Raw genomic sequence first — 24,093 nt, 5'->3', positions numbered from 1 at the left:
CTGGGAGCTTTGGGCTTGGGCAGCAAGCTCTGCTAATTGCAAACCCCCATTGTCAGAGATGCACATTAAGGAGGGGGGACCCCTTTTGGGGCCCATATCTCAGCCCCCCCGACCCAATCTTTACAAAACTTGGGGGTTCTTGCAAGAAGGGTCCTCTGAAGCTACGCTGAAAGTTTCGGACCTCTACCCCCAAAAATGCCCCCCGGAGCCGCGGAAAGGCGCGATTGTGTTTTTAATGGCTTTATTCGGCCGAATTTTTCCCCGAACTCTGATCTCATGCCGAATTACACGGACCCAAAGTGGGGGAGTTCAGACTTCGGCATTTCCCGAATAAAAACGGGCCAAATTTTGCCAAATCCGAATTTTACCGAATTTTTTTTTCAACAGCCCTATATATACCAGACTATACCAGACTGTTGGGAGCACGGTCAAAAAGGTAAAGGTCCCCTGTGCAAGCACCGGGTCATTCCTGACCCATGGGGTGACGTCACATACCGATGTTTCCTCGGCAGACTTTGTTTACGGAGTGGTTTGCCAGTGCCTTCCCCAGTCATCTTCCCTTTACCCCCAGCAAGCTGGGTCCTCATTTGACCAACCTTGGAAGGATGGGGAGGCTGAGTCAACCTTGAGCCGGCTATCCTGAAATTGACTTCCGTCGGGATCAAATTCAGGTTGGTTAAAACATTATTAATCTTAGTTCCTACGAGCAAGCTTCTATGACCTGGATGGCATAAGCTAACTCAATCTCATCAGATCTTGGAAGCTTGGATGGAAGGAGTCCAGGGTTGCTATGCAGAGGCAGGCAATGGTAAACTACCTCTGTTTGTCTCTTGCCTTGAAAAACTTATGGAGTAACCATAAGTCCGCAGTGACTAGAGGGCACTTTCCAACACGACCAGCAAGGTGTGTGTGGTCTCTGCTCCCAGTACCCCTTGTAAACTAGGCCCAACTGACCACACTTCCCTAAATAAATACTTTATCTTTAACTGGCCATGCCTCCCAGCAGGGTCCTTTTTGAACAAAACTCACTCTTTCAACAGAATTCTTGTCTCCCCAATTGTATTTTATCACTCTTAGCTGCTATCCCTACTGGGTCTCTTAAGAAAAGCACTCTCCTTTCTTTACTGCTCTTCCACTTTCTCTTGCGCAAACCTTATGGAAGACAAGACACAGCTAAAGAGCTCTTAAGTTTCTTCCATCCCAGTATAAATAACAACAGATGCTTTCACAGCGCACCTCTTGTGCATACCGTGCCACCCCAGTGTGCAACCAGGCTCTGTCATAGTAACAGCTGAGACAGAACTCTGCCAAAGCCTCTTTGCTGCTCACATAAAATTGGGTTGGGAGGAGAGAGCTCCTGTTTAAAATTAGTTGCTGGCAAAGGATCTTCTTTTCATACAAGAATTCTTCTTCAAGAGATTCATTTATTCCCATTCTTCTAAGAACAAAAGTAAAATACACATCAAACAACACATCAAACAATCGAACTGTCGCATTCCAGAAACTACCGTAGTTAACTACAGATGTCAACTCCAAAACTTTAAAACATTTGTTGATTACGTATTGGTTATCATCCAAGTCCGAATTCTGAATCTAGATTTGTATTTCAGGGTGTGGTTGTTTGTATGGGGGTGGGGGGAGGTTGTGAGAAATTTTACTGCATGCTTCTTGGCATAGTTATGTATCCATTGTCTTGGATCTAGCAATGCATTAGTGAAAATGTAAATGGACTTAGTGAAACTCTGTGCAAGATCTTCTGTAACACTGTGTTCCTTCCTGGAGAGCCCAGAAATGGCTTAAGCTTTCATACTCTCAAAGATAACAAAGTTTGGTATATAATTCTTTCATGATTAGTTAACCTTTTAAAAAGTTACTCAGTAACACTCTGGAAGTGATTACCTAACATAAACATACGTTTAGTTTCCAGAAATAGTACTTGAAGAAGAGAGGAAGAAAGGGTAGGTGGAATGTACTGCCCCACCTGGAACATTGTTTTACTGCATTCAATACATTTTCAGATAACATTTTAATTTCTGACATGACAATTTCTATTAAAGATGGGAAGATGCTTTCATGTAAATTTCAGGGGTGTGGTTATGTGTGTGCATTTGTGACTCCCCTTTAGCTACTAGGGCTGTGAACAAAGCACTGAAAGAGTCTATGGGGGGAATTTAAACAAGAATAGCCAAGTTCTTCCATCTATGGACTTAATTCTCTCCAGAAAAGATATTCAGAGGCTTGACTGACCGGCTATTTCACCACTTGCTGCCCCTTCTGCCCACACATTCGCTGAAATTTTGCAACCCCACCTAGTAAGTAACTCTGGCTATAGTCCAGGAAGGAGATTATTGGTTTCCTTTGTTGAACAAACAGAAGGATCAAAATATTTTCTTTTCTTTTAGACACACAGAAAGTCAAGCTGACATGTCAGTTTACCACTTCATGTGTTTTGCTTGATACCAGTACTTTCCCTAAGTACCTCTTTCCCACAATCAAATTCCAAAAATACATTTTAGACAGACTACTATGCAAACACTGAAACCATCCCAAAACATCATCATCATTAGTCTGATTCTGAGGCTGTTTTTAGTAGTGAGTGGAAACCTGGCTTTTGTTCTTAAATGTTTGTTGCTAATTTCTACATTCTTGTTTGAGTCACCTTCCTGCAGTAGACCAAAGCTTTTCTTAACCAGACTTCATACGTACCTGTCAAATCGCATTCCTCCTAGCTATTATATATATTAATTTGGAGACCATTCTACAGTTGCAATATGAACACCTTCACTATTGATATCTAAGGAGCATCGATAAGAGAGACATTTGTTTTAAAAAGGAAGGTGTTTGCCAATAACGTATCTACATGTCAAATTGTTCAAAGATAAATACAGCCAGTGTAGCATAGTGGTTAAGAGCAGTGGTTTGGAACGGTGGAGTCTGATCTGGAGAACCGGGTTTGATTCCCCACTCCTCCACATGAGTGGCGGAGGCTAATCTGGTGAACTGGATTTGTTTCCCTACTCCTACACACAAAGCCAGCTGGGTGACCTTGGACAAGTCACTCTCTCTCAGCCCCACCTACCTCACAGGATGTCTGTTGTGGGGAGGGGAAGGGAAGGAGATTGTAAGCTGGTTTGAGTCTCCCTTAAGTGGTAGAGAAAGTCGGCATATAAAAACCAACTCTTCTTCTTTTCTAGAAAAAGTTAGATATGTCTTGTACTGCTCTGCCTCTAAGCTGCTGATAACAAAAGCGAAAGCAACTCTCTGTCTTAACTTGAGAATGATTGGCTGTCATCATATTTCATCTACACCAAGGAGAAATAGTGCGCACATCTTTGGATGCAAATATCATGCAAAATATTTGATCTGGTCTACACTAATAATGATATAAAACTTTCCATTCCTGCTTCTGTACCCCCAGCCCACTATTCACTGTCCGTCCTCAATACACAAATCCTATCCATAGCCATTCGCCTATTTTGTTAATCCAGGGAAGGACTGTGATTTGCATGTGGATGTTCTCCAGGTATGGTCTTGAAGAGATGACCTCGCTGCCAGCCCTTGCAATGTCCGGGTCTTCCCATTCCTTTGTTAACCCGACTCTTCCACCTTCCCTGAGCAAAGCCTGGGTGAAATCCCCGTGCATAAGGCAAAGTGCAGGACACACAAGCTTACGTTCGTTCACAGCCAGTTACAAAGCAGCATGTCCAGAGGCAAAGACTGAAATACTTCTTGCTTCCTGCTTCAAGGGAAGCTCTTTCTGAGCAGAAGAAAATCTTTTTTAAAACCGAGGCTTGGATTTCTCCCCCCCCCCCCACCGCTTCCTTTCAGATTGCTCCATTTTTATGTTGTTGTTCTTAAAAATGCTTTTTTATGTGGCAATTGGGTTGGGGGGCGAATTTTCTCTCACAATAAGCACTACAAGTAAGCCAATTACAAAGCAGCATTTAAAGGGGAGGGACTTGATTTGAGCTTGGAGACTGCTGGGGCAGAGATTCCCAACAGGAAAGTGTGGGTCCAGCCAGCAACGAACCTCAGGTAAAATGCCCATGCAAAAATGACCAAAGAGTACAGCCGATTTTAAAAAATGGCTTCATGACCAAATTATGTTGTCACTTATAGTTGTATGGTTTTTTTTAATACAAGAGAGATTTCACAGTAATGCTTGCAAGCTCCTTGGAACAGAACCAACAGTTCAAAACAATATAGGTCTGTTGTGAAAAAGTTTGTTAAAAGCAGAAGCTTTCCAGTCATCTGGTCGTGATTATGTCTGCCAACTCTAGGTTGGGAAATTCCTGGAGATTTGTGGGTGGAGCCTGGGAAGGGTGGGATTTGGGGAGGGGGAGGGACTTCCACAGGGTATGATGACATACAGTCCGCCCTCCAGTCCACCTGGTCAATCCACATGGCAACCCTAGTCAGGATGATCCAGTCATCGCTTATATGGAATATTCCAAAGGGCAAGAGCCATAAGTTCCAGAGAAGCGGAGGAAAAAGTTATTCATTCTTTTTAACTCTTTATTTCCACTGTAATGTGTAAGATGGCTGATCATGCCTATGATGAAATTTAGGAATTCAAGCAGCCCTCTTGGACGCACAGAGAAAACAGAAGCACAAGTCTTCTGTCCCGAAATCAAGGTAGGTACCCAAAGGTTGGGTGGGAAAAAATCGATTATGTATAGAAATATATTTATTTTAAGGCACTGATATCTATATTAAAAACATTTTAAAAAGTATATTAAAAGAAAGCACAATGACAACTAATACAGGCTGATAACAGAGGAGGATTGTCTGTGCATGTGCAGACAAAGCTTTTTGGCTAGAGCTGGTGTGAGGGGGGAGTGTTGCAGGCCCATGGCTAGGCCACCACAATGTTACCTGGCTTTGACTATGATGCCCATGGACCTAGTACTGCTTTTCCTATCACCATGGTGGCTCCCAGCATTGCCACTGAGGCTCCTGGGCTTGGTGCTGCTCTCACCATAGTCACTCTCAGCATTACCACCACAGCCCCTGGGCCCACCACTGCTCTCTCCATTGCCAGTTTATCCTCTTTTGATATAGTAAACCTCTACATTTATTGAAAGAAAGCAATGTGTCTCGAACTTTGTGTGTGTGTCTAATTTATGATCCACAAGATCACGGTTTATCGCAGTCTATCTCAACAAACACCCTTTCTGTCTGAGATTACCATTGAGTTTAAGAACACAACGATTCAAGAAGAACCATGCTGGATCAGACCAATGACCCATGTAGTCCAGCATTTTGTTCACACAGTGGCCAACAAGCTACCTCTAGGAAACACACAAACTAGATGACTAACAGCATCCTCCTGCCTGTGCTCCCCAGCAACAGATATAAAGAGGCACACTGCTTCTGGTATTGGAAGGACTAGACATCCATCATGACTAGTAGCCATTGTTAGCAACAGCCTCCATGAATTTGTTCACTCCCTTTTAATGTCTTCCAAGTTGGAGGCCAGTGAGTTCCACAGTTTCACTATGTACTGTGTGAAGAAGTACTTCTGCCTGTCCTGAATGTCCCATCACTCACCTTCAGCGGATGACCTGGGCTCTGGTATTATGAGATCGGGAGAAGCTTCTCCCTGTCCACTCTATCCACATCTTGCATAAGATTAAAGACCTCTATTATGTCTCCTCTTACTTGCCTTTTTTCTGAGCTAAACAGCTGTGAGCTTTTTAAGTGATCCTCATAGGGCAGCTGCTCTAGCCCCCTGATCATTTTGATTTTTCAGCAACTTTTCAAGCTTTACAACATCCTTTTCCAGGTGTGGTAACCAGAACTGCACACAGTATTCCAAGTGTGATCTCACCATAGATTTGTATATGGGCAATATGATAATGGCAGTTTTATTCCCTGTTCCTTCTCTAATTAAGGTCAGCATGGAATTTGCCTTTTTCACGGCATTCACATACTGAGTTGACATTTTCATTGAGCTATCAACTACCACCCCAAGATCACTTTCTTTGTCACTGCCAACTCAGATAACATCAGTGTATATATGAAGTTGGGATTTTTTGCCCCATTATGCATCACTTTATTCTCATTCACATTAAAACTCATTTGCCATTTTAATGCCCATTTCCCCCAGTTTGGAGAGATAATTTTGGAGCTGTTCACAATCCATTTTGGAGCTGTTCACAATCCATTTATCGTTTAACCACCCTAAATCATTTAGTGTCATCTGCAAACCCCTAATACCAGTTAAACATGCCAGTCCTGTTTATTTAATTACTATTCTCAGCTTCTTGTTTCAACCAATTCCAATTCATAAAAGGACTTGTCCTCTTATCTCATGACTGTGAATTCTGCTCAGGAGTCTTTGGTGAGGGGCTTTGTCAAACGCCTTGTGGCCTCTAAAAGACTAACAAAAATATTTTCTGGCAGGGTATGAGCTTTTGTGAGCCACAGCTCACTTCTTCAGATACTTCTGAAGAAGTAAGCTGTGGCTCACGAAAGCTCATACCCTGCCAGAAAATATTTTTGTTAGTCTTGAAGGTGCTACTGGACTCTTGCTCTTTTCTACTACTGCAGACAGACTAACACGGCTACCCACTGAGAATTATCTTGTGGCCTCTGTCATCTCACAGAAGCTGCTCTTTCCTTTTTAATCTCCAGTGGAATAAAAGTGATGGGCCCAAGTAGTAAGGCTGGATCTAGGTGGGCTGGATCTAGGTGGGGGTGAGGGGGCAGCACATGCAGAGTGGCAACAGAAGACGTACTCGCAATGTGTGCGATAGCCATCTTCGCAATGGGGAAAGGCGCACAGCTGGAGCAGCTAGCTGTAGGCCCCCCTCAAGTCTCATGCTGCATGCCATCTCAGGGAGCCACTGTCCATGCAGGCTCCACTCCTCCTGCAGTCGCCTGCAGTCACCAGCGCTTCAGCTGCCTTGCTCCCCCAGCATTCAGGGGTCATCGCTACTGCGCCTGGCAGATGACACTGTGCATGCACAGCCTCCTCTGCATTTGGCTTTGGCGTCCATTCCTTCCCCTTTGCTGTGGAGGAGAAAGTGCCGCTCTCCCCTCCACTTCCTCCTTCCTGCCTCCTCCCGCCTTCCCCTTTTAGCCGAGGCAAGAACTTGCTGAAAGAAGCTTGCTGGGACACACTGATAAGAAGCCCGGGCTGGGCTGGAGGGAAGCTGGGGCCATACGTGGTGAGCTTTGTGCCCTTAGCGGTCTTCTTCACGGAGCGTGCATCTTTTCCAAAGTGACACCTTATTGTGGGGCTTACCCCCTTCTTTTTTTGAATTGATACTTGAAAAATTCGTGCTATAATTCACACCAACTGGGTGTGCACCCGGAATTCTTAGTACGATTTTCCCTTTATGATTCTTTCTGGAAGAATGGCTTGTGACTGGTGAAATCTCATCTTGAACTAAATGTTGTTAGTTTTTAAGGTGCTGCAAGATTTCTATTTTGTAGAGGTAATACAGCTCTTGGTAGGGAAGGCAGCATGGTATAACCCAATCTTGTCACACCTTGGAAGCGAAGCAGGGTCAGCCCTGGTTAGTATTTGGATGGGAGACCACCAAAGAAACCCAGGGTTGCTAAGCAGAGGAAGGCACCTCTGTTAGTCTCTTACCATGAAAACCCCAAAAAACCCAAAAACCTGCGACGTGATGGCCCTTTACACACAATACAGCCCGTTCTCTTCTTCTTCTTCCATTTCCCCACCTTCTTAAACCCCTTTCCCACAAAATAGTTCCATGTTCATCTGTATCAGCAGGATAAAAGAGGGGTGTGGTGCCACTTTAGGAATGCATTTTTTCTTAGTCTTTAACATGCCCTGGACCTCCTATTTTATTCTTTTCCCACGAGACATACTAGACGTAGTTTCTGCCTTGTAAAAAGCTGGGCCGAGGAGCTGTAGATTAATCTCTGCAGAGAAAAGAGGATGGGAAGGACCGATTGGACACCTTGGAGAACCCCTCCCAGTCACTATGAGCTTGGCATATACCTTGGGTTTATTAAATGGTCTCCTCGTGTTCTTCTATTGCTCATCTAACATTTATTTATTTAAAGTATATTTTTTTAAAAAAATATTTAATCTCATAGGAAGAAAACTATAACTTGGAGCATTAAGTAATCAAGAATATAAACCAGATTTTTGTACCAAAACATAAAGGGGGAGGAAGGGAGAAAACACTGTATTCAAATTCAACAATGCTGCCCCTGAAACTTAACAATAGTATGTGTCCATAATTGTACTAGCAATCTAAAAAATTCAATCCAATTCAAGGCACCTTCTATAAAAGACTAACACTGTTAAATAAATTCCAGCTGGAGCTCCTGATTCCAGTAATCATAAAAGGGTTTCCATCCACAAGCAAAACTGTCAAGGTGGCCAATGAAGCACCAACAAGCTGCAAATGCATAAAAACAGCAATCACAAAATACAAATGGCACAGCTGAATCTGCCCAAACCAGTTTACCATCCACCAAACACCCTTTGAAATAAAAGTTTTACACTCATCTCTTAATCAGGTAGAATGGAAAGATAAGCTTAACTGGCTGGAATCCAAACATTTTCAGCAATGTACAGAGCTAGTCTATGTATCAGTTAAAATTATTATACTCTCAATTAAATAATGGTCTAAAGAGCAGGACCACAATTCAGTCAAGCATACATAAGCATCTTGATTTCAATGGACTGAGGCACGCAACGCTGGAATCCAGGATTTTCTGGATCCTCTTCCTGCCCCTGAAAAGCTGTTCCTAAAGGTTGAGGAGCCCGCCAGAGTGACAGAATAAAGGTGCAGAATAAAGAGCTGCATCAACAGCGCAAAACACCCAAACAATTTCTGTATTTGCATGGGGCTGTTTGTAACCTGCTCAGAATATGCCATTCTGTAATCCCTGGTGATTTAATGCTATGCTTTATTTGAGGAATGCGCTAAATGTGTTTCATTGTTAAACAAATAGTGCTGTGAAGAAAAAGTATTAGAAAATAACCTTGCTCTACTTATACCTGTGAATTTGATATTTCTCCATTCTGCCTGATAATTTTGTGTAACTAGAAAGCTTGTATGTTTCCTACCAACTAAAGGTTATCCTTTTGGGTTCGATATGACAGTACTGTAGGTGAAAAACATAACTGGAGGCAATGCAGCCTAAACTAAGCACATGTACTAAAAAGTAAAATCCCACTGAGTTCAATGGGACTTGCTTCCAAGTAAATGTGTTTAGGTTTGAAGCCTTGAAGTCCCAGTGTGTTTCACTCTTTCATTCTAACCAGTGGGACTTAAAATGTGCTTACATTTAGATGGAATATGTGCTTATAACAAAAGGCCCCCAAGTCTTCTACATTCCTCCAATCTTAAAATAATAATTTGCCCATTTTAATCAGGTACATACAGGGCCGGAGTTCAGCACAATTTATTCTATCGTTTAAAAGAGTTGTTGATATGAATATTATATATGTTGATTATATACGTGTATTTAAAGAAAAAATATGTGTATAGTATACAGGGGGTGTCATTTTGTACTTTTGCCTCCCTTTAAAAAAAAATGTAGATCCAGCCCAGCTTAGCTCCAGTGCCTTCACTCAAAAATGGATCCATTCAAGTGGACTCCAATGGAGAACCGAATAGGATCAAGAGGTTAGATTGAACCTTATGGGATGGGGAATAATTCCACAATATTAAAACACAAGGTTTATATATTCCTTTGCTGACAGGATGTGTCTGTTCCAATTCAACTATATGCTTTTGCTGTTTGTAACCAATAGCTACTTATACAACTAAATGTTTCCCCCTGAAAATTGGTGAAGAGATTGAGTCTTTGCACCCAAATAAAGCCTAAACTTGGCTCATCCTTACTAAGTTTCAAAGAGAAGATAAGAAGAACCTGCTTCGTTCCAATATGCCCTAAAGTTTCCGTACTTTCAAGTTAGATATGAAGGAAAATCTCAGAAACAAACCTAGTTGCAGGTCACCAGACAAGTGTACCTCTAGTAAATGATTAGTTGGTGGCAGTAAAGAATACTCCTAGTTGTCGTAGCGCAGTGGTACTCAATCCATGGCTTAGAGATAGCTACTTTGGCAATTACCATCAAGCAAAAGTAGGGTTAGGGTTGCCAGGTCCCCCCTCCCGATCAACAGGATGTTTTAGGACTGAGGGTTTGAGTGCTAAAGAGGCCGGAAGTGATGTCATCGTGTCGCCGCGCCAGATGGATTGGTGGGCAATTGCCCACTGAAATCACCCATCTGGCAACCCTAACCAAAAGAGCCACATTTACTTCCAGCCCTGGCTAGAGTTCCCAGATCCTGGATCCTCCATTTTGGGGGTCCTTCCCCCAGCGCTGTTCAGCCAGCCGGCAGGGGGAACATCAGCAGCAAACTGAGACTTAGGCCTCTGTCGGCAGTGATATGCTGATGTTACTTCAGGCGCTCACTGGAAGTGATGTCCTCACATCGCCAGTGACAAGTGGATGCTCTGGTATTTGGCAAAAATTCTATGGTGAAATAGTATCTACCATAGAGGTTTTGCCCAAATATCAGATCGTCTCCATGTTACTAGGCGACATGATGACATCAATTCCAGCGTGCACCAGAAGTGATGTCAACACATTGTCAACAACAGAGGCCAAGGACTCAGTTTGCTGCTGGTAAGTCCCCGCCCCCCCACACACACACCAGTTGCCAGGGGGGTACCTGGCAACCCTAGCCCTGGCATAAGGCCTACACCCCAGGGAAGCCTGCAGCTTACCCTTTCTTCCAGCAACGGTAGTATCAAGGTGGAAATCACCTGCCAACCACAATACTACTGGGTAGTCTTGCACACTTTCCTGAAATTAGGAACAAGTGTCACATTAGGGAACAGTGTTCAGAAGAGCCACAAGAGGTATCACTGTGCTAGGGAGTCTTGGAATACTGCTGACAGGAGAACTCCTTGGGGGTTTAGCTGATGAAACCTTAGCCAGCTGAGTAAATTCCACATTCCTGGTGGCAGAAACAGGTGCCCATGGGGCCTTTTTTTAACCATAGAGTTCTCTTATTTCAATTTTATTTTCGATTTTCCTCTAATTATATTCCTATCAATGGCAACTCCAGTGGCTGCATCCATGCCCTGCTGGACATTGACCTATCATTGGACCATAATAACAGCTCATGACATCTTGTCCAAAACAGGAAAATCCAGTCATGAATGACTGCTATAGCACAATATTCAACTATGTGTGAATTGCAACCCCCCCCCCCGCCCCATGTTATAGACTCCTGAGGTTTTCAGTAAGCACTACCTACCTTTCATTTTGAGGTCTACATTGTGCCTCAGCCAAGGATAAATTCCATGACTTGAGGAATCTTCAGGAATGGGATTGTTCTGTATCCATCCTTCACATGCAAACCGGTAAAAGTTATCACATGGATCCACTGATGTGTTTAACTTGCTCATGATGGCTGCAGCTGGAAAGAGTCGTATGATTTCATAAAACATCTTCACATTACAAAACTTTATATGTGATTATGCAAGAGACATTCAAAGGCCCTCTGAACTCTTGGTTATCAACTCTTCCATCATACCATCCGTAAATCCCTTTCTTCAGGCTCCTTCTCAATTGTTTTCAGATATGCTACTATTCCTTCCATTCTTAAGAAAACTTTCCTTGATGTATTCATACTTCTGCTGGCTAATACAGCTTCCCTTGGCCCTCAAAATCCCAACGTATACTGGTCACTTCCACAATCTGGATGTCCTTTAATCCGACTACAATTCCTTGAAGGCAACACAGAAACTTCAGCTAGTCCAGAATGCAGCAGCCCAATTATTGTCAGGTGCTAGGAAATGGGGAAATGTTACCCAGTTTCAAAAAGCTTCATTGGCTGCCAGTTTGTTTCCAAGTTCAATTCAATATTATGACCTTTAAAGCCCTTCAGGCATGAGAACCACATATATGAAGGACTGGTACATCAACTGCAATCTTCAGGTTGCCATCTGGTGGCACACACACCTCACTTATGGTGGCCCACTAAGCATCAGCCAAAGCCTGGGCCTTTACCATTGTGGTTCCCACTCTATAATGGGCTCCCTGAAGAGGTGAGGTGAGCCCCTTCATTGGAGGTCTTTGGGAGATACTGGAAGGCCTGACTGTTTGTCAGGGATTTTGATGGGGTACAAACAGCAAGCATCATTGGGGAGGAGGTTTTGGGGGTTATATATTCTATTTTAATGTTTTAATCTGCTTTTTGTCAGTCCCCTGGAGCAAAAATGAAAGGCATGGTATAAATGTTTTAATAAATATATAAATAAAATCTCATTTTGTCTTTGCTTTCCTTGACCTCTCCGGTGTTTTGATATTGCTGCCCATCTTTCTCTCCTTGATTTCATTAGTGTTACAGCCACCTATAAACTATAAACCCATGATTCACATGCACTTTCTGATTGCGGCACACTCATACAATGGATGTGGCGTGTACCTAATTTATCATCCTTGTTGTGTCTGTGCTTAAGAATTTTGGCATGGATGTACTGACTGATTTGAAATACTTACTATAAGAACAACAGTGCAATCCTAAGCAGAGTTATACCCATGCTGAAGTCAAGGGGCTTAGAAAGGTGAAAAGCATATAGGGGAACTATGAGGAAAAGTTGGTGAGGTGGGAGCAGCCCAGTCCCACTTAAGCAATGGGGTGGGAGGGCTTGATCCGAAATGCAGCATAAGCAGGAGAGAGTGCTTAACACTTGCACTTTCCTCCTCAAAACCGCTTCCAAGCTATTTCCACCACTATCACCCATCGGAGAGAAAAGCAGGTATGCATATCTAAATATATTTTTTAATTGGCTTATCTGTCTTAAGCTGAACTAGGTATGACAATAGGAGGACTTTTTCCGCATGTGTTTTTCTTGTTGGTTCTGCCCTCATACTACTTCAGTTTGTCCCCTGATTTCCACACACATTTTTGTGTCTTCAGTTTTTGCTGTGGGGTTTTGTGTTTGTTTGTTTCCCTGGTTCTTTGGAGACCAATTTTACCCTGATCTTTTTCTGGAAGCCAATTTTGAGTCACCTTTTTCCTTGTACGTAATGTTTCTATTGGTTTTCTTTGTCCTGCCCACTCTCACCCACCTCCAGATCACTTTTCAATGACTGGACTGTTGTCAACAACAAACCACACCCTCTCTTCCCCCCACCCTGAAGACGAGTTGTTTCTTTTTTGATTTTTTAAAAATATAACCACTATATCAATATAAGCACATGTATGCACACAATTTAGATTTATCAGGTTCTCTGAATTTCCAGCTTTTATTTAAAAAGGTAGGTCTCTAGCCTCTTCCCTTGTGGAGATATGCTTTTTTCCTTATATCTCCGTGAGAGAAGGTAATAGAGACTTACTTTTAAAAAAATGAAAACTGGGAATTCAAATAACCTGCTAAATCTATCATTAAAAAGGTAAAGGTCCCCTGTGCAAGCACTGGGTCATTCCTGACCCATGGGTTGACGTCACATCCTGACGTTTCAAGGCAGACTTTGTTTGCGGGGTGGTTTGCCAGTGCCTTCCCCAGTCATCTTCCCTTTACCCCCAGCAAGCTGGGTACTCATTTGACCGACCTCGGAAGGATGGAAGGTTGAGTCAATCTTCAGCCAGCTACCTGAAACCGACTTCCGTCGGGATCGAACTCAGTTCGTGAGCAGAGCTTTTGACTGCAGTACTGCAGCTTAACACTCTGCGCCACGGGGCTCCTAAATCTATCATTACATCGGTATAATTATATTTTAGTGCCAATTTTTTTAAAAAATGCAGTCATTATATCAAGTATTCAAATTCAATCCAGTCTCTCATGGAGATAAGGAGACCAACAATTTGACTATTCCCAGCAGGATAACGCAAGTAACTCAAGTAAGTTACTTGCATTATCCCCCTGGGAATAGTCAAATTGTTAAAACCGTCTGTACAACTGTGTATTGACAATGATGTATCCTGTACTGGAACTTTAAAATCAATATTTCACACAGTTGGTTTCCTTATCTCCATGAGAGACTGGATTGAATTTGAATACTTGTATGTGCATATACAGAAACCTTAACTAAATGGAACTGATGAAGAAAGCGATCGTCTTCCTAGCGACTTCTACATGAAGAATACCTTCCTACTTGATTCAGAAACCAGATTTTTGTACCTTTTTGGACTATGAAAGAGTTTTGTATATAGTTTTGTGTCTTTTACACTTAGATGCTAATTTGTGCACCATATACACTTTGTTACACAATTGTGTAGTTTGCTTATTGTTTATTATTATCAGCCTTTCCTGCACTCCCTTCTTTACCTTTGGTAACAGTGCAGAGGTGTTCATTTTGGTTGCTCAACCTCCAGGTAATAGCAGAAGATCTCCTGCTATTACAACTGATCTCCAGCCGACAGAGATCAGTTCACCTGGAGAAAAATGGCCGCTTTGGCAATTGGACTCTATGGCATTGAAGTCCCTCCCCTCCCAAACCCCGCCCTCCTCAGGCTCCGCCCCCCAAATCTCCCGCCGATAGCAAAGAGGGACCTGGCAACCCTATCTACTACAGACCCATGTCAGTTGCGTTGAAGAGGAGTGGCCTGACAAGCTCCTGACAAGAAGCAGCCTGAGCCCAGGGGCCTGAATCTACTAGCACTTAGGTAAGCCTTCTACCTCTAAGATAGTTGTGCAACACACACCTCCATCAGCCATGACTTGAAAAAAAGAAAAACTAGCTTCACGGGGATGCAGCTGCATCTCAGATTTATCGTGAACAGGCTGCATTTTGATGTTCGAAGTAATACAATTTATTGAGGGTTTTAAGGCTTCTTAGACTGCTGGACACACCTGCACTGCATATTTCTCCATACCATTGGGCTTTTAGTGTATTGCAGGCAGGAAATATGTCACTTACCTGCTTCAATGCATTCAGGAGTCAAGCAAATCTGTTGCTTAGGGTGAAATTTTATAAGACCTCGGCAAGCTGCAAAAGGGAAAAGAAATGAGAATTAGCGTTTGCTCTTTTTAACGGCAAGGAAGTAACATCTGCTGGTAAATAACTTTGCATTAAATTCCTAGAGAAGTTTCTAGCTGTTGCTGAAGCTTCAAAACCAACACAGCCTAACAGGCATTAGACCGGTTGCTTCCTTGCTCTCACAGGAAAGCAGATGAAGCAGGTAGACTGCTGCCCAATTTGTACTCCTAGTTCCCCCTTCCCACTGTATATAACAGTTGCTGTGCACCCTTAAATATATTTCCTAAGCTTTAAATGCCCATGCACACACACACATATACCAAGGAAGACTGGCCTTGCTTTGCAGAGGAAGGCAATAGCCAATCACCTCTGTTTAACTCTTGCCTTGAAAAGCCCATGGTCCGGGGCTCGCCATGAGTCAGTTGCAGCGTGACAGCACACAATTATTATATTATTATCATTATACATAGATATACATAGGTATATACACATACTACATGTACTTGTGGTATTCCCAGAAGCTGTGAGAGTGCTGTATATTTATTTTCCTACTGTGTATGCAGTAACCTGCATATATGTTACCAGGAAAGGATAGTGACCCTGCATCCCCATGATACAGTGTAGAAGCTGTCCTATGCCAATTACTCTGGCACTGTAGACAATAAGATTGCATGTTGTATGCATGTGATGTAACTGCCAACTCATGAAGTAGCTGTTGTAGTGACTTACAGCGCATTCCCAAGGAGAGTTACTCCAGTCTAAGCCAATTGAAATGAATGGGTTTAGACTGGAGTAACTCTCCTTGGGAATGCACTGCTAGTCTGACTAACTTCTGGAACTGCTGAAAGATCTGTTTTTCCAAGTATGTAATAGCCAAGGATAAAAAAAGGAGTTTTTATTAATGGCAGGCTTTAAAAATACATAGTGTACATTTAAATGTTTTATTACTTGCAGATTTTTTTAAAAAAATATTGCTGTTCAACTTCAGTTTTTGGGAATGAGATGTATTTACAAAACCCCAACCATTTATTTAAATGAACGGCTTTGGGAAGCTACAATTTTCAGCAGAAGTGTGTTGTAGGGGTATATACACCTTTCCAGATGCATATTTACAAAGGTAAATGCATATCTGATATTCCACAAGGAGAAAAACAGCCAGAAGGGTAAATCTGAGCAGGAAAATGGAAAATTCTACACCCTTTGCAATGTAGATGTGTGTATGTGTAGTTAAATAATTCCATAGGGATAGCTGTGTTAGTCTGTAGCAGCAAACGTACACAGGAGTCCGGTAGCACTTTAAATACTAACACATTCCATTTCACCATGAGTTTTCATGAGTTAGAGTTTACTAACTCAGATGCTTAGATGTGCACACCCAAAATTTGGTTGAATACTTATTAGGGCTGCAGGGAATTAATAAAATCCAATCCAAAAGAGAAACCAATCCACCTTGAGTAGGTGTGAGACACTTTCAACCAACAACAGTGGGATAAACATCACATCTAACATAGGATATGAGATGGTAGAACAAATGAACAACTGTAAGGGGGGAAGGGTATGTGGGAGTTCTCATTTTATCCTGCACTAGGTTTCATGTTTATTCCACTTCACTGTTGTAGCTTGGAAGTATTTCTCACTAACACCTACCAGTGAAGGGGTTTCTCTTTTGAACTGGATCATATTTTATACCAGTCTCACTTTGTAGCTCCCCCCACCCACAGCAACTGCATATTTAACCATACTCATGGATGTACACTTCTGTGCATCTGCAGAAGCAAGTTCTGCCTCATGATTAAATAACTTGCTGGACTTCTGTGTAATCATGTAAAATTTAGTTTGCCACTTTTTAAATTAAAGCTTTGTTTTATTTTGTTTTAAAACAAGTTTCTGTCCCTCAAGGCTGTGGAATAACCTTAGAAATCTGACACAGTGGCTAGTGGAAACTCAGAAACCAGAATGGATCTACACAAAGTGTTATGGGTACCTACTCCCCATCTTCTGCTTCTATGGCCCTACTGGCTAACATTAATCTCCAGAACTTTGTTTTGCCTGTACCACCAACCCCACATTTTTCCAAAATTACAACAAAATGAAGTCAAGTTCAAGTTGTATTCATGTTGTGCTCACAGACCTTAACAATCCAGCTACTCCCCAAACATTCAACCCACAGCATATGTTGTTTTACCGGATGCTGCCACGCATCCAATTAAACAACTAACCCCCCCCCCCATTAAAATCATTTAGCAGCATATTACAGACCATATCAAGCCATATTTTGCCTATATCAGGCCTGTTAAAAACTTTTCCTTAGTTTGAATGCTATGGTGAAAAAGGAGGGCCACTCTCTGTGTCACAAGTAAATGTACATCCGCCAACAAGTATCTTACTCGCGCTTCTTCTGAAACCAGCACCTGTGGGATGCACTGAATCAATCTTGGTCGTATTATAGTATACAGGGAACAGTGAAAGAGGATATGTGGCAGGTCTTCTATCTGGTCATCAGAGCAGGGGCAAAACTGTTGACTACATGGAATATTTCCATATCTGCCTTAGATGACTGCTGATGGAAAGATCTGTAGACGTGCCCACTGTAAAGGCTCTCCTCATTTCTGGATCTACTAACTCACTAAGGTAGTTGGAAGGGGCTTTGTTCAATTTGAATAAAGAATACCACTTTGAAAACTGTGCTTTTTGTGTCGGCAATATGTCTTGGGCTGCTTCCCTAACACCTACACATTTCCTAATTTCTTTTGGGTCCCAGGATTTTAAAGTCGTCAACGAGGGCAGATTATAAAGCCTTAAAATTGGGGAAAGAGCTTTATGCCACAACAAAATGGAAAACCATAAAATCCCACAAAATCCAACTATGAGCAGTAAGCCTCATTCCAAAAATGTATAAACATTCCAAAAAAGTATGCATAAGCCTTAGAATTAATTTTGATTTTTAATGCACAATATATATACCCAGTGTATAATCTATACAATCTGTTAAAGGAGTTCAAGTATTTGGTAAAAGCACCTGGATTGACTGCCTGTTAAGTTTTTGTGAACACACAAGAACCTTTTTTTTTTTTAAGGTTAATAGGTTTAGCTTCATGTGTATTTGGCAACTGACCACCAAATCCTGCTAAGTACACATGAACACATGAAGCTGCCTTATACTGAATCAGACCCTTGGTCCATCAAAGTCAGTATTGTCTACTCAGACTGGCAGCGGCTCTCCAGGGTCTCAGGTAGAGGTCTTTCACATCACCTACTTGCCTAGTCCCTTTAACTGGAGATGCCGGGGATTGAACCTGGGACCTTCTGCATGCCGAGCAGACGCTCCATCACTGAGCCACGGCCTCGCCCCTAAATGTAGAATGGTGTCAGGGCTATCTGCATTACAATTAGATTTTATACCACTTTAATTACCATATATTCACCTAAAGAATCCTAGGAACTGTGGTTTTGTGAGAATGTTGAGAATCATATAGTAATGCCCCCAGCCCACTTCCCACCGTCCACAAACTATAGTTCCAAGATATCTTGGGTATGGGAAAATATATTGATACAATCACAGCATTATTTCACTATATTATTTTTATTTTTATAAGTAGCCCATTGGACCATAATATTAATATATATATTGGAGTATTTGATAAATGGATATTGGCAATGAGTTCCATACGGTATTTTCAGCATTACTCATGTTCAAAAGCATCCAGCTATCAAAGAAGAAACATTACTTTTTTAGACATTTAAGTTTTTTGATATCCTACATCCTTTCCAGTGTTCATCTAGCAATCTTTTAACTGTTAGGAAATGTGTTTATGCCCTATCCAGACCACCTGTAGTACCTTCAGTTAGTCATAATTAAATTTAAAACCCAATGTGTCAACAAAATGTATGCATTGTAATTCCATAGTTGTCATGGAAGGGACATTAGACCCCTTTATTCAGAAGTTTTATGCTACAACCACCTCAGGCAGATTTTGCAGCGGGCAGGACATAAATATTTTAAATAAATAATCAATAAGTTTTAAATAAATAATCAGCACTCTGGAGAGACACAGTTATGCCAGTTTCTATCTAAACAGTACAAGATTGACATTCTGCAGAATAAAAACAGTTAAATTAATCTTGGGTTGCAGCATTCTCGGAATCCTAAAATAATAGGATGGGAACCCACGACTCTAAACCATCTAACGTCCTTTGCATAGAAGCAGGATCCTCCACCATCTAAATTTCATTAATAGATCCAGTTGGGTAGAAAATAGAATGTGATCAGCATAGCAAACCCAGTATATAAACAGCAATTCCAGTGAGGCTCTTGAAGAGCCTCATAAAAGCTGCCTTTATTCTAGCCACAAATATTGAAACTTACCCAGGAAAAGTGCGATGCCAAGCACAACTGTGCTACTCACAAACACACCAAGGACTATCCGGATAATTTTGCTGGCTGCTGTCTTGCTGGCTGGCACCGAGCTCCCAGCTATCTCTCCTTCCATCAGGACAGATTAACAAAACTCTCTGAAAGAAGTCTACTTTTCTTTCTACTGCTGTTTGTTGCTGTTCAGCTACAAAGACGTCCCAACCATGACTACACTTTTCCAATTTCTTTTACTTATTGTAACAAAAGTTGCTGTCAGGACCCATTTCCTAGCCCTTCAGTCTTTTCAAAATGGGGGGTGGGGAAGCACATCCAATGCAGTTTTAAGTTTCACCTCCAAGCAGGGCTTGGAAAGCCAAGCAGTGACAATTTAATTTATAGCTCTTGCCTCTTGCGAAGTCTCTATGAGCCTCTGTTAGCCAGACACATTTTATCAGCAATTCAGGGCATAAACATTTCACAATGCTGCCCAAACAGATGGCTTAGCTAGTCCAACTTCCAGGGTTAAAAAAATATCCTATCCAGTTTTTTTTTTAAAAAGTACAAAAAAAAAAAAAACCCTTGAACTTCTGACAAAGTTTTGCAGATGCTAAATTCACAAGAGTGTTGTCTTGCCACCTATTTAAGAAACCTAATTATCTGCTGACCGTAATTCCTTCCTGCCTCAGCTGTACCATTTGACTTCATTGAAGAAAGACATCACCATTATGCACAAATCCCCTTTTAAAGCTTGCAAGGACTCCTTGGGATATCTTAGAGCATATTTATTTTGGGAAGTTTGTGTACTATACCGTGTGCCAAAAATCAGAGTCATGCTTAAGTGCAGGGCAAAGCAGTTATTAAGACAACCTACACAAGGTTTAAAAAAAAACATGCATAAGTTATATTTTAGTGTCTGTAGTACTTTTGCAAATCCTAGCCAAACATAGCACTGTGAGGATAGAAGTGAGGACAGAAAAGCTGCAGGCATGAGTGGAAGGACAGTGCACCGAATAAAGAATTCTGCTCTCTGAGGACGACCCCCACAGACACGGCTGCTGAGAATCACCAGAGAAAGATGCTCCCGGAGCCCCTCTCCACACACCACATTTGGGGTCCCTTGCATTTTTATGAAACCACACAAGATTTTTTATTTTTATTTTTAAAAATTACAAATCTCAAAAAAGAAAAGAGGACACTAAAACAGTGGTGCCAAATCTACATATAAACATCTATAAAGGGTTTCCAAATATCTAAAAATATGTCCATACACAAATGTCATCTATATGCCATACGTTCACATGTTGATAAGCTTGTATGTCCTCAATCCACTTGGTTATAGGAGGTGGGCATTTACCTCTCCAGAGTTGCAATATAAGTCTTTTAGCAACAGTAAGGGCAAGGTCATTTTTGTTGACCATTAGTTAGCCTTCAGGAGACAGGAAAATATTAGTACATCAGCATCTTCAAAAATAAGTGAATATTCTAATACAAAATTGATATGAATAATTACTTCTTCCCCAAAGGACTGAACAAGTGGGCACGCCCAAAGTGTATGTTTAAGAGATGCATACTATAAGTTGCAATGCCTGCAGTTAGACATGCCACTTAGTCTTTACTTTACACTGTAGTGTCCAATGTATCTTAAACACAGTTTTTTGCTGAATGTTGTAGCTTCAGAACCATAGAAACATAAAGGTGAGGTCCATATCCCATTGGATATGACATGTTGTTATGGGAACAGGTATGTTGCTGCTGTCTTCCCCAGTGGCACCTTGGTTTCCTACCCTGGCTCCCCTAGTCGGCTACCCAATTCAGTGGCCCTGCTCAGACATATGTGGTCTCAATAATATTACATTTTTAAAGGCTGGATCCAAAAGTAACAGCATTGTAATGATGAATGTTTCTGACAGTGCTTAAAACGTCCTACTTTCATTTAATAATGCTTGATGCTAACAGTAATATCTCACTTGGAACAAATAGGTTCAGGTTCCCTCCCAGTGACTCATATCTAGAGACAGAGGAAGATACCGAGATTATGTGGAACTCACCCTTTAATGCTGAGACCCTATATACCAGATGTGTGAAAAAAATTGTAGCTGTTTACATAATGGTGAGTGTTAAGTATCACACATAATATTTTTATACATTCCAAGAATGATTCTCAGCATTGAAATTAGATTCTGGAGTTCAGCTTTGTCTTATATTCTGCTTGTGCAAAGATCTGGCACTGCTATCTTCCTCTTCTGGGTCATCTCACTGAAAAGGGTGATTAAAAACAAATTCTTAAAATAGATTCTGTCTAATTCACTTTGACATTGGCTGAAGTTCTCAAAATCAGTAGCTGACCTTGGATTTCACACCACCCTTAATCCCATTGCAAAAATTATTCTTGCTTCACCTTTCTGCTGCCCCTAGCTGGCCTAATTTTAGCCTGTTTGCTTTTCATATAAAACTTATTTACTTTCATACTTTTCAATAAATCTGCTGTTCAGTTTAAAAAATGGGAGGGGGGGAGGTTGTCTTTCTTTGAGGGCAAGGCACATTCTTTATCTGCTGGTGAATTACATTACATTGGTAAGGAAACTTCCACACTCTGGTTATGACTTCATAGTTCCCTGCCATTAAATAATTTGTTTGTGTACTGAGCCCATAGTGAATACATTGCTGTAGACTTGGGTGATCTAAACTTGTCCAGGTTCATGAAGCACCTCCATGAACATTATGATTTTACACATTCAGTTTCCCCACGCAGCATTAACACAGTTTTTTGTTACCTGAGGCAGAAGAGATTGAGTTCTGTCTGGGCTTTGCTTGGGCCAGTTGACTTTGAAAAGGCAGTCTACCCAACAGTACAATTTGCAAAGGTTATTCTCTATGAACAGCATCACTAAGGTTCTTTATATTCTATGATAAATACCTGAAGGAGTGATATTTATGGCCTAGAAAAATTGGGACTACATTGGTATTTAAAATCTCTGCACAGGTAAACATTATGTACTCCTGATTTGTGTCATCTTCAAACTCTCCAAAACGACCACAGTCGTGCAAGTTCCTCACCTGCCTGGCTGACAACTTCCTTCATCAAATGGTGGAGGTAGCTACGAGGGGCTCAGCCATACTTGACTTAATATTGACCAACAGGCAAGAGATGGTAAATGAGGTGAAGGTGGTGGGGACGTTAGAGAGAAGTGACCATATCCTCCTAGAATTCCTTAAGCTGTGGGAGACCAAGGAAGTTCGTAACCACACATGTCTGTTAAATTTTGGTAGGGCAGATTTTAATAAGCTCAGAGAATCATTTCATGGGCAAGACTTCTGGAAGGGAAAGGAGCAATTGAAGGGTGGGCACTCCTAAAACAAGAGCTCTTGCAAGCTCAAGCCCTCACTATTCCAACAAGAAGGGAACATGGTAGAGGATCCAAGAAGCCAGTGTGGATAAACAGAGAATCCATGATGAGTTAAGGGAGAAAAAGAAATGTTCAAGAAATGGAGGCAAGGGCATACCTCTAAAGAAGAGTCTCTGCAGGTTATTAGGAATTGTAGGTCAGCTGTCAGAGAGGCCAAAGCTCACAGTGAGCTGATACTGGCCAGGGAGGCTCGCTACAACAAGAAAAGCTTCTTCAGATATGTGAGGAGCAAACACAAGGGAAAAGAGGCCATAGGCCCACTGTTGGGTGAAAATGGAGAAACTCTGACAGAGGACAGAGAGAAAGCAGAAAGGCTCAATGACTATTTTGCCTCAGTTTTTCCCCTGAAAAAGAGAATGGGCTCATCTAGAGATAATAGTAGGCAAGGCTGCTGGTTGACATGAACAAGGAGGTAGTTGAGAAGCACCTGGCTGCATTGGATGAGTACAAATCCCCCGGGCCAGATGGCATGCACCCAAGAGGGCTCAAAGAACTTTCTAGAGAGCTTGCAGAGCCTTTGTCCATCATCTTCCAGACCTCTTGGAGGATGGGAGATGTGCCACAAGACTGGAGGAGGGCAAACACTATCCCAATTTTCAAGAAAGGGAGGAGGGATGACCCAGGAAACTACAGGCCAGTCAGTTTGACCTCTGTCTTAGGGAAGATACTGGAGCAGATATTAAAGAGATCAATTTGTGAGCATCTGAAGGACAACTTGGTGATCCGGGGAAGTCTGCATGGATTTGTCCCCAACAGGTCCAGACCAACCTTGTTTCCTTCTTTGATCTAGTGATGAGCTTACTGGATCGAAGGAATGTGGTTGATGTTGTTTACCTAGATTTCAGTAAGGCTTTTGACAGGGTCCCCAATGATGTTCTGATGAGTAAACTAGAGGACTATGGACTAGACTCTAGTATAGTTAGGTGGATAGGGAACTGGTTGGAGAACCACACTCAAAGAGTAGTTGTCAATGGCATTTTATCTGAATGGAGGGAGGTGTCCAGTGGGGTAGCACAGGGTTCGGTGTTGAGCCCAGTACTTTTCAGTATTTTTATACATGATCTGGATGACGGTTTGGAGGGACTACTCATTAAATTTGCAGATGACACCAAATTGGGAGGAGCAGCAAACATACCAGAAGACAGAGATAGAATTCAACGAGATCTGAACACACTGGAAAAGTGGCACAAGTGTGAACAAGATGCAATTCAACAAGGATAAGTGCCGAGTTCTACAACTGGGTAACAAAAATGAGGGACATGCATACTGGATGGGGGATACACTTCTGGGTAGCAGTGTGTGGACAAGGTCTTGAGCTATGCATAGGTGGATCGTAAGTTAAATATGAGCAGCCAGTGCGATGCAGCAACAAAGAAAGCTAATGCGATCTTGGGGTGCAT

General features: G+C 41.9%; 1 protein-coding gene across 1 annotated transcript in view; it reads right to left on the bottom strand.

Moving 5' to 3' along the window:
* Positions 1-19,782, bottom strand: part of PHEX (phosphate regulating endopeptidase X-linked) — a 154,559-nt gene extending 134,777 nt beyond the window's left edge. The window contains exons 1-3 of the mRNA XM_056861762.1: positions 19,299-19,782; positions 14,873-14,941; positions 11,262-11,423 (exon numbers count right to left, since the gene is read on the bottom strand). Of these exons, the coding sequence (XP_056717740.1) occupies positions 11,262-11,423; positions 14,873-14,941; positions 19,299-19,422 (355 nt within the window). The 5' untranslated portion in view covers positions 19,423-19,782. The remainder of the gene's footprint in view (positions 1-11,261; positions 11,424-14,872; positions 14,942-19,298) is intronic.
* Between the last annotated feature and the right edge of the window lie 4,311 nt (positions 19,783-24,093).

The sequence above is a fragment of the Euleptes europaea genome, chromosome 16 (genome assembly GCF_029931775.1).
Source record: "Euleptes europaea isolate rEulEur1 chromosome 16, rEulEur1.hap1, whole genome shotgun sequence".
Classification (NCBI taxonomy): domain Eukaryota; kingdom Metazoa; phylum Chordata; class Lepidosauria; order Squamata; family Sphaerodactylidae; genus Euleptes; species Euleptes europaea.
The sequence above is the reverse complement of the archived record's forward strand: the minus strand, read 5'-3'. Positions and strand labels throughout refer to the sequence as shown.